We start from the raw sequence: 13,373 nt of genomic DNA, 5'->3' as shown, positions 1-13,373 counted from the left end.
GATGCTGGTCAACACCAAAGATAGACACAAAATGCTGGAGTAACTCAGCAGCATCTCTGGATATAAGAAATGGGTGACGTTTCTCGGAATGGGTGATGGGCCTCGACCCGAAAAGACCCCCATTCCTTCTCTCCAGGGATGCTGCCTGTCCCGCTGAGTTACTCCAGTATTTTGTGTCTATCACCCATGTGTGCAGTGTGAAACAGCATTGATTCACCAGATCTTTACTCACGGCATAGACTGGGACACTGCACACCAGTCAGGTGAGAATGAGGAAGGGTGCTAACTCTGTGGTTGTCAAGGGGGGTGAGGGGGGGGGTCCGCATCTCCCCCTGAAAGCCGAGAGGATTTGTGGCCTGGTCCTGCTGGGGGACACTGTCTGTAGTGAGGAGGCACCAGGCCAGGCTCAGAGCCCTGGAGAGAACCAGGGTGAAGGAGCATTAGACGGGGATCTGATGCAGCAAATGCTTCTGTTGGTAGGATAAAGTACGCAAAAACAGGCACCCCATCTTCTCCATGGTGGCCAAGATGACTACCTGAGCTAATTTCATTTGCCTGCATTTGGCCCATATCTCTCTAAACCTTCTCTATCCACATACCTGTCCAAGTGTCTTTTAAACATTGTGTTTGCCACTGTCACTTCGTCTGGCAGCTCGTTCCACATAACCACTTACTGTATCCCTCAGATAATCTTTCAATCTCTCCCCCCTCATCTTAAACTCATGCCCTCTAGGTTTAAAAGCCACTACCCTGGGAGAGAGACTGTGACCATTCACCATTGTGCCTCTCATTATTCTATAAAACCTTTACCAGGTAAGGTTGCCTGCTTCATTCCAGGGAAGACAGTTGCAGCTGATCCAGCCTCTATAACTCAAACCCTCCAGACTAGATAACAATTATAAGAGTCAGCAATAATTCTGGTGAAATCATGAGTCAAAGGGTGGAGAGAATGTTAGATTCACTTCCACGTGGTGGAGAGGAGATCAGTGTGGATGTACAGAGGGTGTCAGTTGAAACGATGCCTGGAATGGGAGGCCATGTCCCTGGGATAGATGTAACAGGGATGTAGACTTTAACCATAGATGGCCGGTGAGTGGTGCCAACAGTGAACTCTATGGGTGAGCTCTCCAACTTCCCGAGGCCTCACTCTCTGACTCGGACGCCTCCTGCCACCGAGGGTCCGGATCACCTCACAACGTCACAGTTTGGAGAGCTGCAACGTAAGGTGGAAGGAAAGCCGAGGATTACTGCAGACAGGAACGGGACAGGGCTGTTTACAGTTTGCATATCAGCCTAACATCAGTGTCGATGATGCCCTCATTTACATGCTGCAGAGGGTGTACACACATTTGGACACTACTGATGCATCTGTAAGGATTACTTTTTTTGACTTTTCAAGCGCCTTCAACACTATTCAGCCCCGACTGCTAGGGGAGAAGATGGAGAAGATGAAAGTGGATCCATCACTGGTACTGTGGTGTTTGGATTACCTTTCCCTCAGACCACAGTACGTGCGCCTACAGAACAGTGTCTCGGGCACCATCTTGAGCAGCACAGGGGCTCCACAAGGAACTGTGCTGGCTCCGTTCCTGTTTACCATCTACACAGCGGATCTCCAATGGAACACCAACAGCTGCTTTTTGCAGAAGTTTTCGGATGACACAGCTGTTGTCGGCCTCATTAAAGGGGGCAATGAGGAGGAATACAGAGACATTATAAGTAACTTTGTGGAGTGGAGCGCACACAATAACCTCCATCTTAACACCAAAAAAACAAAGGAGATAGTGGTGGACTTCAGGAGGGGGAGGAGGAGGACTCAAGCAACGCCGATCACCATAAGGGCACTGAGGTGGAGGTGGTCGCTAATCACAGGTACCTTGGGGTGCAGCTTGACAGTGAGCTGAACTGGAAATGTCATATGGAGGCGGTGTACAGGAAGGGACAAAGCCGACTGTATTTTTTAAGGAGGCTGAGGTCATTTAATATCTGCCAACCCCTACTGTGCAGTGTCTACCATTCAGTGGTGGCCAGTGCTCTGTTTTTTGCTGTGGCCTGTTGGGGAGATGGCGCCCGTATAGCGGATAAAAACAGACTGGACAAACTAATCAGGAAGGGCCGGCTCAGTGGTCGGGGCTGAGCAACGAACGGTCCAGCAGGTGGCAGAGGCCAGAACTCTAAATAACTAGGTTCTATAATGACAAACCCCACTCACCCACTCCATGCCCTGAAGGTGATCAAGAGCAGCATCTTCAGTCAGAGGCTGATTGCACCAATGTGCAAAACGGAGAGATACAGGAAGTCCTGTTTACCAGCTGCTATAAGACTTTATAATGAGCATAAATAACTGCACTTTTTTTTAAATTAATTGTATTTTAACTTGTGTTTTAACGTATTTTAACTTGTTATGTATGAAAGCGTGGTGTTATGTTTGTCTTGAAGCTGTCGTGGCACTGTAATTTCCTGAAAAGGATTATTAAAGGAATAATCTAATCTAATCTAATCATGGAGCCTAATGATCATATTTAATATTTTGCCTCACCGAGCCAGAGAGCTGGGTTTGATCCTGACGTCCGGTGCTGTCTGTGTGGAGTTTGCAGGTTGGCTCTGTACCCTCTTGAGTTTCAACTGGTTGCTCATCCCACATGCGGTTGGAGGACCAGTCTCACATGGTCCCACATCTCAAACTGCTTTAAAACGTGAGTTAATTGGCTGCTATAAATTGTATAAGTTGTAGATAAGTGGGATCATCTGAGGGAGTGTGTGGAGAATAAAATGGGATTCATTTGCACTGACTCTGGGCCAAGACCTGTTTCTGTGCTGTATCGCTCGATGACCCCATGTTCCTTACTTTAGTTTAGTTTAGTTTAGAGATACAGCGCGGATACAGGCCCTTCAGCCCATCGAGTCCGCGCCGACCAGCAATCCCCGCACATTAACGCTACCCTACTACACAGACTATGGACAATTTACACGTATAACAAACCAATTAACCTACATACCTGTACGTCTTTGGAGTGAGGAAACCAAAGGTCTAGGAGAAACCCCACGCGGTCACGGGGAGAACGTACAAACTCCGTACAGACAGCACCCGTAGTCGGGATCGAACCCGGGTCTCCGGCGCCGCACGCAGTGGAAGGCAGCAACTCTACCGCTACGCCACCGTGCTTGGCGAACCTTGGATCTTTGGTTGTTATTGCGAGGCGGACAACACCTCCACAAACATTGGACGGACGGGCCATAGGATCTCTCCACCAATGCCAGGTCATCTTCAAGTTTCAAGCTAAGATTTGTGGAATTAAACAAAGTCCTGGAGTATCTGAGCAGATCAGGCAGCATCTCCAGAGAACAAGGATAGGTGACGTTTCGGGTTGGGGCCCTTCTCCAGTCTGAATCTTAGCTTTAAGCAGTTTTTTTTGTAAAACCAGCATCTGCAGTTCCTTGTTTCTACATTTGGTGATTTAAGATGGGGAAAGGTTGAACTCGATTTGGGAAGGAGGGGTTTGCTTATATTTGCACCAGTCTTTGGCAGTTAGAAAACAGGATTACAATTGATGTGTAATAGTGATGTCTACATGAAGACAGCCTTTATAAAATGGCATGAAAATAGTTTGCATTTCCCACTGTGCTGACAGGCTGTTAACACCATGACCCCATTGCAGAGTAACAGACCGAGACCGAACACTGACTGAGACCAGACACTGACCAGTCCCAGACTGCAATACTGCCCCCTGTTCCACTATCTAAAGGGGTTGCTCCTTGCCTTCCGGCTGCACTTCTTACCCACCATCATCATCTTCGAACACCCTGTGCGTAGGGGAGTGTCGGGCCGAGGATGTCCTGGTTGGGTTGCTCCTGGGCCTGGCCAAGCTGGCCATCCGTAAGTCACGGCACCAGGCGGAAGAGGGCTCTGCCCGAGCCAGCTGCCTGCCCCTTTTCCGGGGTTACATCCGTGCCCGGGTGGGGTTAGAGAGGGATTACGCCCTGTCCATGGACACCCTGGGGGATTTCCGGGACCGCTGGGCACAGCGAGGGGTTGAATGCATCCTTGACAAGGAGTGTAAGATAGTTGTATAATAGTTTGTCGTGTCTTATGTTTTTGTTTTTACTGTAGTGTATATATTATTTTAATATTTGAATAAATATTTTTGATTAAAAAAAAGACTGCAATACTGAGCAAGGTGATGACAAACTGTGTTGTAAATACCTATAAAATCCACAAGTGACCAGGCGGTGATGGATGGGTGACAGATGGAGGTATAACATCCCACATTTCATTGGTACATCAATGTCCCTCTGTATTGTAACACGCTGGTACTTCGTTGGCCTAACATATTGTAACAGATGAAAAAAAACAACCAGAAAGATTGTGAGCTTTCTCGTTCTACTGTGCTGTGTTCAGTTAGTTAGTACAATGTCCCGGGACTGTATTCTGTGAGAAAGTCACCGCCTTAACCTGAAGTACTGCTCTGTAATGTGTTGTTGTACAGAATGTAACAAGTGGTATAAACACGGAGACAACCTGGTGTAGGGCAGCAACTAGTTCTGCAGCCCACCATACAGTGACAGACTGGTGAGCTGAGGACCCTGTGCCACTGCCCTGGTGTTACTGACCCACCCGGCTGCCACACACGGCCAAATCCCCTGTCCCACTATGACCAGCCGTCGGGTAGTGGCCACTGAGCTCCCACAGCTGATGCCTCTGCCCGGGGATTCACACAATGTCAGACACACTCTCAATGTCCACACGGCCTCGACTCTGTGTTCTGGGTTCCCTGAAAGCCCAGAGTCTGTCTGCTCAGCGCAGCTTGTTCTTCAAGGTTGTGGTGAGCTTTCACCCGCCGCTAGTTTGGAGCCAGCCGCATGTTGTGTGTCTGGTGCCGAGTATTTGATGGCGTTGGCCACCCACAATGTTCCCGGAGTGACACTGTTTACCTTTCAGTCTCTGCTGCCCTCGCCTTGCCCTGGGCCTTGTGATAGTGTCCAGCAGCAGGTTGGTCGCAGTGAGGGCGTGGCTCACATTTTAAGTGCGTTTACAATTAGAGTGAGATGTATAACCCACTGCAGGCGATCGACATGTCGCAGCTCACAGCAGCTCTGAGCTTCTAGTTCCAGGGGGCATCGCTTGAACCAGATGCTGCTGGCACTCAGGCCAGTCGCAGTGACCCAGTCAGTCACACACACACTGCAGCCAACACTTCAACGTTGCCGCCTGCCCTGTAATGGGACGACGTGTGTGTGGGTGTCCTGCTGTTTGCCTCTGTGTCATTGCCAGGAGCCACTGTCAATACTACATCCTCTTCACATGCACGGCTCCCAGTGCCCAAGGAAGACACATGAAACGCCCAGCCCCTTGTCCCCCAGTCACCCTCCTCACAAGCCTTTGCTGCACCAGGGACACGGCCCCTGCCTGTGTGCCCGGCTCAAATCTTCACGGCGGAAACCACTTCAAATGAGTTTGAAAGGCTGCACAAGGAATCACAGTCGGGGCCCAGAGAAGGGAGAGAACCGGAGGACATCCAAGGTGGGCGTGGGGTACCGGGGATACCGGGGAGGGCTGGCGACGATGAGGCAGACCCAGGGATCCGGCGGGCGGGCGTACAGCAGCGTGCCGGGGAGCGACGCTAGGTGTAGCACTCGCTCATCCTCACCGCCCGGCAGTACATCACCATGGCCAATGTCAACCCCACCACCTGCGGAGAGAGAGAGAGAGAGAGGCAGCGTAAATGTCCATGTACAGGGGCAACGCAGGGACAGAGCAGTGTAGACAGGCGGATACAGAGAGAACAGTGCAAGGTACTGGGTGAGGCTGAATGTAGAGGGTATAGTGCAGCACTATATAGAGGACACAGTGCGGTACAGGGATTAGATACAGAGGGCACAGTGCAGAACGTTGAGACTGGATATAGAGAGTACAGTGCAGTGTACAGAGACACTTGGTGTAGCTTCATATTCCTGGGCGTTGCAGATTGCAGATGTCCTGGGCTTGCACATATGTCATCACAATGAAGTTGTGCCAATTTTTAGTGTACCTGTACCTCATTGGATTTGAGCATCTAATAATAATCTCGATTTAAAAGTGCAGTGCATTGTACCAAAAGATGCTGCATATAGAGATGTAACGGATGCCCCATCAATCTCAGCCACTGTTCTCAGGTTTGTTGCTAGCCTTCATTGGAACATTGTGGTAGGAGCCTGGGGGATACAGTCGGCTCCCAGCTGCATTTGTGGGTGGGATTAACTTTACCTGCACCAGGGCTGTGCTCAGTGTGAAGATCCCCACAGCCAGCAGGTTGTCCTGAAGCCACATCTTGACTCTTTCGTAGCAGGCCTGTTGGGAGAGGATAATGTGTATTACGCCTAGACCCAGTGTGGAGCGGCAGGCAGGCTCAGTGTGGGTGGTGTGGGAATGCTGGAGTTAGACCCAAGCCGGACAGTCTCTTACACTCCCTGTGGCCAGAACCACTGGACTGATGATTATCCAGCAATATTGCACATAGTGGACACAGCCACAGACTGTGTCCAATATTGCCCTCACCCCCCACCCCTATTTGACTCCATCAATACTCCCACACTGACTTGGCAAATCAGCCCACATAATTAAGGATCACTCACACCCCGCCATTCCGTCTTCTCCCTTCTCCCCTTGTTAGAAGGTACAAAAGCTTGAAAGCACATGCCACCAGATTTAGAAACAGTTTCTTCCCAGCTGTTATCAGTCTTGGACAGTCCTCTCATCGGCAAAGGGTGTAGTTACAATCTCCCAACCTACCTCATTGTAGACCTTGCACTTTTTAAAATCTGCGCGTTCTGGGTAACTGTACAGCTACAATGCTGAAACACAATATGACTTGACTGTACTCTTAGAGAGAGTGATCTGACTGGATAGGACACAAACAAAACTTCTCACTGTACCTTCGTGACAACAATAACCAATACAAATATAATACAGTCTGAAGAAGGGTTTCGGCCCGAAACGTCGCCTATTTCCTTCGCTCCATAGATGCTGCTGCACCCGCTGAGTTCCTCCAGCAATTTTGTGTACCTACAAATATAATACAATCCTCCTCAGTCTCTTTCCAATACACAGTCACTGAAAGTTAATAGGCAGTGAGGGCAGATGGTGCGCTGGTCTCAGAACACGGACAGTACAGCACAGGAACAGGCCCTTCAGCCCACAATGTCTATGCCTGCCATGATGCCAATTTCAAGTCATCCAATCTGCCTTCAAGTGGTTTATATCCCTTCATGCTCTGCTTTTTAAAATGTCTCTTAAACATCTTTTGAACATTGCTATCATAAATCCTCCATGCAAGAGGTGAGATCCTGCTCCGATGGTATAGAGCCTTCGTGGGATTTCTACATGGAACTCTGTGTACAGGTCCGGTCTCCCTTCCTAAGGAAGGCTATGCTTGGACACACAAGAGACTGTAGACTGGAGTCCTGTGCATAAAACTTCTGTTCCAAGCATAAAAGTTCTGGAGGAACTCAGTGGTTCCGGCAGATTCTGTGAAGGGAAATGGACAGATGACGTTGGGTCGGTCTTTCACACCCCTTCCCCTCATCACTTTCTACCAGCTTTCTCCCCTCTGCTCTAACAGTCTGAAGTAGGGTCCTGACCCAAAACATCATCTGTTCATTTGCTACCACAGTCTGATTCCTCAACCATATAGACAGCTGGCTGGGCCTGGGCCTATACCCCAAAGAGTTTGAGAGATGATCACACTGAAACATTCACAGGGCTTGGATGCATGTAGGCAGGGTAATATTTCCTCTGGCTGGGGTATCTAGACTGGTCTTGGAGTGTTGACCAGACGGGACCGAGATGAGCAGAGGCTTAATCATCCAGAAAGTGGTGACTCATTGGAATTCTCCACCCAGGAGGACTGTGGAGGACTGGCTGTTAATTTCCAGGCAGAGGTTTAGTTTAGTTTCAGAGATACAGCACGGAAACAGGCCCTTCGGCCACCGAGTCCACACCGACCAGCGATCCCCGCACATTAACACTATCCAACACACACTAGGGACAATTTACATTATACCAAGCCAATTAACCCACAAACCTGTACGTCTTTGGAGTGTGGGAGGAAACCGAAGATTTCGGAGAAAACCCATGTGATCATGGGGAGAATGTACAAACTCTGTACAGACAGCCCCAGTAGTCAGGATCGAACCCGGGTTGCTGTAAATGCTGTGAGGTCTATAGTTTGAGGCACATTAGACTGCAGGTGCTGGAATCCATAGCAAAACAAAACAGAGCTGCAGGAGGCACTGACAGGGTAGGGCAGATCTGTGGAGGGAAATGGACAGTTGATGTTTTGGATCCATATTGTAATAGTCGAGGGGAAGCAGCCAAGATAGAGGTGGAGGGAGGGATGGGGCAAGAGTGATACACCATAGGTGGATACAGGGGAGGGGATTGATTGGCAAGCATGAGTCGGGTGGGAGAGGGAAGGCTGGAGATAGCCAGAGAGGCTGGGAGGAGGGAGGTGGACGCAACAAAGGGCAGGAGCAATGGTGGAATCTGACAGGAAAGGGAGGCGAGGCCTGGAACCTAATGAGGGGGTGATAGGTGGGAACAGCGGGAGGAATAAAGGAACAGGGTGATGGGGGGGGGGGGGGGCTATGGGGAGGGAAAGGTGGGAATAAGGGGGGGGGAGGGGTGAATGAGGACCATGGAAGATGGGAAGAGAGAGAAAGGCACAAAGGGGATGCAGGTTACTGAAGTTAGAGAATTCACCGTTCGTGCCATTGTGTTGTAGACTACCCAGGTGGAATATGTGGTGCAGTTCGTCCAGTTTGCAATTGGCCTCACCCTTGCAGTGGAGTGGGCCGAGGACAGACTGGTCAGTGTGTGAGTGTGAATGTGAACACAGTGGACAGAGTGCAGGTGTTCGGCAAAGTGGTCGCCTAGTCTGCGCTTGGTCTCTCCGATGTAGTGGAAGCCCACATTGAGGGCAGCGATTGCAATGAGTGAAGGTGGATGGGGTGAAGGTGAACCTCAGTTTCACCTGGAAGAGCTGTTTGTGTCCTTAGATGGAGGTGAGGGAGGGGGTGTAGAGACAGGTGTTTCACCAATGGTTGCAGGGGAAAAGTGCCAGGGGTCAGGGAGGGATGAGGGAACCAAGAGGTCATTTAGAGACCGTTCCCTGGAGAAAGTAGAAAGGGGTAGGAAGCGTAGATGTGATTGGTGGTGGGATCTTATCGTAGCTGGTGGAGATGTAAAGGAATGATGTGGCTATCCAGCCTCTGCATCCAGCTCTCACTGCTGGGAGCTTGGACTCAGGGTGGGTTTAAAGATGGAGCGGGGGTTGGGCGATCAGCGTGCTGAAGGTGTGGCCACCAAGGCAGTGTAGAAGCAAGAGGCCATGGCAGATGGACAGAGAGGTGGCAGGGCATCAGACCCGTGTGGAATTCAAACATGATCATTTGAAAAACTGCGGTGCTGCCGGGGTGTTTAGTGAGCACAGGTGTAGGGTGCGGGGAAATGTGGGAGAGAGGCAGCAGAGTCTTGCATGAGTACGGGACCAATTAGGATTTGACCTTCCCGTCTCAACAGAGGAGAACACTCAGGCAGCATCTGTGGAGGCAGAGGGAGTTAATTTTCCTACTTTAGAGTTTAGTGCGGAAACAGGCCCTTCGGCCCAGCGAGTACGCACCGACCAGTCACCCCCGCACACTAACACTATCCTACACACACACGGGACAATTTACAATTATACCAAGCTAATTAGCCTACAAGCCTGTGCTTCTTTGGAGTGTAGGAGGAAACCGGAGCACCCGAAGAAAACCCATGCGAGTCACGGGGAGAACGTACAAACTCCATACAGACAGCACCCGTAGTCAGGATCGAACTCTGGCCCTGTAAGGTAGCAACTCTACCACTGCATCACCAAGTCATAGAGTCATACACCTCACAAACAAACCCCTCAGCTAAACATGTCCAATATGACACTTTTGCCCATCTGTACTAATCCCATTTGGCCCCATTAGGTCTATGTCCTATGCTTTGTCTCTGCAAGTGCCTGCCTAAATGCCTCTGAAACAAGTCAAGAGAGTTTTAATGTCATGTGTCCCAGACAGAACAATGAAATTCTTACTTGCTGCAGCACAACAGAATATGTAAACATAATACACTGGAAACAATATAATAAATCACATCATGGTTGGACCATGATTCCACCACCTCCTTGGGAGATATTCCAAATGTGAAAACAATTCCCCCTAAATCTCTTTTAAACCACCTCCCTCTCACCTTAATCCTATGCCTTAAAAATCTGTGATCTTTTGTCCTGAGAGCTCCCCCTCACCTCATTTTTCCAGGACTCTCTTTCCACTGCTTCTTGATCCAAAGACTCACGGCAAGAAACTGCTCTCTCCCTCCCTCCCTCTAGTTCTGCATTCCACTTCCCACATCCCATCTACTGCACCCTTCAGTCTCCTCCACCTCCAGCCTTGGTTACCTTCTCCCCCCTCTCTCCCCCACCTGACTCTGCCAACCAACCCCTCCTGGCCTGGAGCCACTGATCACTTCCCCACTCTTCCCACACCTACCCTCCCCATTACCCTAGGATTATGAAGAAGAGTCCCACCCCAAACTTCCACAGATGCTGCCTGACCCGCTCGGTTCCTCCAGCACCTGTTTTCTTGCACAAGGGAAGGGTTCACCTTGTTTCTGTCTAACTAGCGAGCCAGTATTATTAAGGCATGGCCCTTGTTTCTGGAATGTTCCACAAGGGGAAACGTCCAGCCTGCTGTTGTGCTTTGATACTTACTTCTTTCCACCAGGTCTCTGGAGAGTGCAGGCCGCAGGCCGCAGTGTATTCCCGGCAACAGGAGTCTGGGACTTGCGTTGCGTTGAAAACCTCAAACCAATCGGTGTAGTTTGAAACTCCGCAGCATCTAAACTGGAGCAGGCAACATGGACACATCAGGGCCCTTCACTAATACACGGTGGTATTTAGAGTTTAGAAACAAGCCCTTTAGCCCACCGAGTCCGCGCCGACCAGCGATCACCTTGTACACTAGCACCATCCGACACACTTGGGGCAATATATAATTACACAGAAGACAATTGACTTACAAACCTGCATGTGTTTGGAGTGTGGGAGTAAACCGGAGCACCTGGAGAAAACCCACGTGGTCACAGGGAGAATATACAAATTCTGTACAGACGGCACCCGTAGTCAGGATCGAACCGGGGTCTCTGGCGCTGTAAGGCAGCAACTCTAGCGCTGCGCCGACCTTCAACAGAGTGATCCTTCATCCTTAACCTTTCCTCCCCAGCTTTGACCATCTCACACCTATCACCTATTTCCTCCACAGACTCCAATCTCATTCTCTTGGGAGGGGCTGGGGGAAGATAAATAATGGTCTTGGTCCCCAATGGTTACCGATCATGTTGCTGACATGTGTGTACACACGCTTGCATCCAACACGCAACTGCCCCTCTGTGGGGCATCAAACTTATAACCCAGGAGTGGGCTGAGGCCATTCGGTCCCTCAAACCTGGTTCTCCATTTAAGAAGCTCATTCCTGACCCAACTGCAATCTCAGATCCGTGTCCCTGACTTCCTACCGCAACCTTTCACCGCCTTGCTTATCAAGAACCAATCCACCCCGACCCCTGCCTTAAAAAGATTCAAACTCTCCCACCTGCCCTTTTTACTTTTCAAACGGGGACCACCAAGTTCCAGATCTCCCATAAGAGGGACATCCTCTCCACACCCACCCTGTCACGTCCACTCAGGTGTCCCTGTCCCTGCCCATGCACCTGGGAAATGCACTCACCTCCCTTCCTTAAATCTCCCCTTCCAAAGGCAACGGGTCATTTTGCAGCGTTGAACTATTCCCAGAGTTGGTGGGATATCCTTTGGGCCGGCTCTGTCATTCAGTGTGGTCACTCCCTCCCTCCCTCTATCCCTGTGCATCATGAAGGGTGGTGGAGACTTAAGCAGCTACAGAGCGGAGGAGGCTCTGCCCTCAGCAGTGATGGTGCCCAGCATGCGGGTGCTATTGATGAGGCTGAAGGATTCACGGTCACGTGACCCATCTCACTTCCTCTCGAGGTCACGCCATCCCTCTGCCAGCCGGTATCTGAGAGTGCTGCTCCCTTCAGCCATGGTGACTGACCATATCCTGGCTGCAGGATGTTCTGGAACTAGCTGTGCTCTGGCTAAGCCGTTGCAACACTGGCATCTAACCGACACTGTGCCAAATTGTGGTGTCCTGTTCACACCAAGGTCAGACATGTCCAGTCTGCCCGATCACTCCTCAAGCCGTTCATTCACTCCCTAACATCAGCAGAGTGAGAAAGACGTCAGTGAGGAGGTGTCATGCTGCAAGGTCCAATAACCTGCTCACCAATGGCCCGCGGATGGCTTTCCGCGATCACTCTGCTGCATAAAGCTTTTGTGACAGAAATCCCCAGATCTGATCAAAATATTGGAATATTATATAACCCATTAATGGGAGACAATAGGAATAAGAAGGACCTTTAATAGGTAGACAAAAATGCTGGAGAAACTCAGCGGGTGAGGCCACATCTATGGAGCGAAGGAAATAGGTAACGTTTCGGCCGAAACCCTTCTTCACACTGATGAATTGTTCAGACTGACAGATTGTTTTAATAGCCTTTGACTCGTTAAGGTGCAAGCTTATTATTAAAGCTCTTGCTTTCTGAACGCCCTCGACTTCATGGGTAATTTATATTCTAACCTGTCTCCATATATTGAATATGGGAAGCATAGATCCCTGTAGCGTGAAGTCTGTGAAGCAGGGTGAACATTTTCCACATGTTATTTAATGGAATGATGTGCATTTATTGTGTATCTTTGGATAGGGATGGTGCGGGATGTATTTACAGGATAGGGGTTTTTAGGGGATAGGGTTATTTTTTGTACCTCTTTAATGTTCACTAGTGCCCATGCTGTCCCGTGGTCAGTACACACCTCTAATGAACATGCATGTCACGTGGCCAGCAAATGGTGGGGGGGGGGGGCACTGTACCATTGCCTAATGTCACAAATTAGCACTGCCCAAGAGGGATTGGCTGGGCTGATAATCAGTTTGTATTAACCTGTATTTCAGGCTGACGCCAACTCAACAACACACTGAGATTCACTTTACTTTGCATGTGGTGGAGGAGAGGGCTGGGTTTCGGGATCTTGAGGAAGAGACCCACAGGCAAGATGCTGGAATGGGGAGGCAGGGTGCACCTACATCTGTCTGTATGATACTCCAGGCGTTGGTGAGACCGACATTTCCATCCGTCCCAAACAGCTGAAGACCATCCTTCAGATCCTCACGGGCGTAGGCATCGAACTGAAAGCAGACAGGAGAGAGGCTAGTGTTAGGAGAGTTTGGATCCTGTATCG

General features: G+C 50.0%; 1 protein-coding gene across 2 annotated transcripts in view; it reads right to left on the bottom strand.

Moving 5' to 3' along the window:
• Positions 1–4,174: 4,174 nt before the first annotated feature.
• Positions 4,175–13,373, bottom strand: part of tspan4 (tetraspanin 4) — a 48,815-nt gene continuing 39,616 nt past the window's right edge. For both annotated transcript variants that reach the window (XM_033038390.1, XM_033038389.1), the window contains 5 exons: positions 13,219–13,320; positions 10,773–10,904; positions 6,245–6,328; positions 5,588–5,690; positions 4,175–5,555 (listed from right to left, as the gene is read on the bottom strand). In XM_033038390.1, the coding sequence (XP_032894281.1) occupies positions 5,622–5,690; positions 6,245–6,328; positions 10,773–10,904; positions 13,219–13,320 (387 nt within the window). In that variant the 3' untranslated portion in view covers positions 4,175–5,555; positions 5,588–5,621. The remainder of the gene's footprint in view (positions 5,556–5,587; positions 5,691–6,244; positions 6,329–10,772; positions 10,905–13,218; positions 13,321–13,373) is intronic.

The sequence above is a fragment of the Amblyraja radiata genome, chromosome 20 (assembly GCF_010909765.2).
Source record: "Amblyraja radiata isolate CabotCenter1 chromosome 20, sAmbRad1.1.pri, whole genome shotgun sequence".
Lineage (NCBI taxonomy): Eukaryota > Metazoa > Chordata > Chondrichthyes > Rajiformes > Rajidae > Amblyraja > Amblyraja radiata.
The sequence above is the reverse complement of the archived record's forward strand: the minus strand, read 5'-3'. Positions and strand labels throughout refer to the sequence as shown.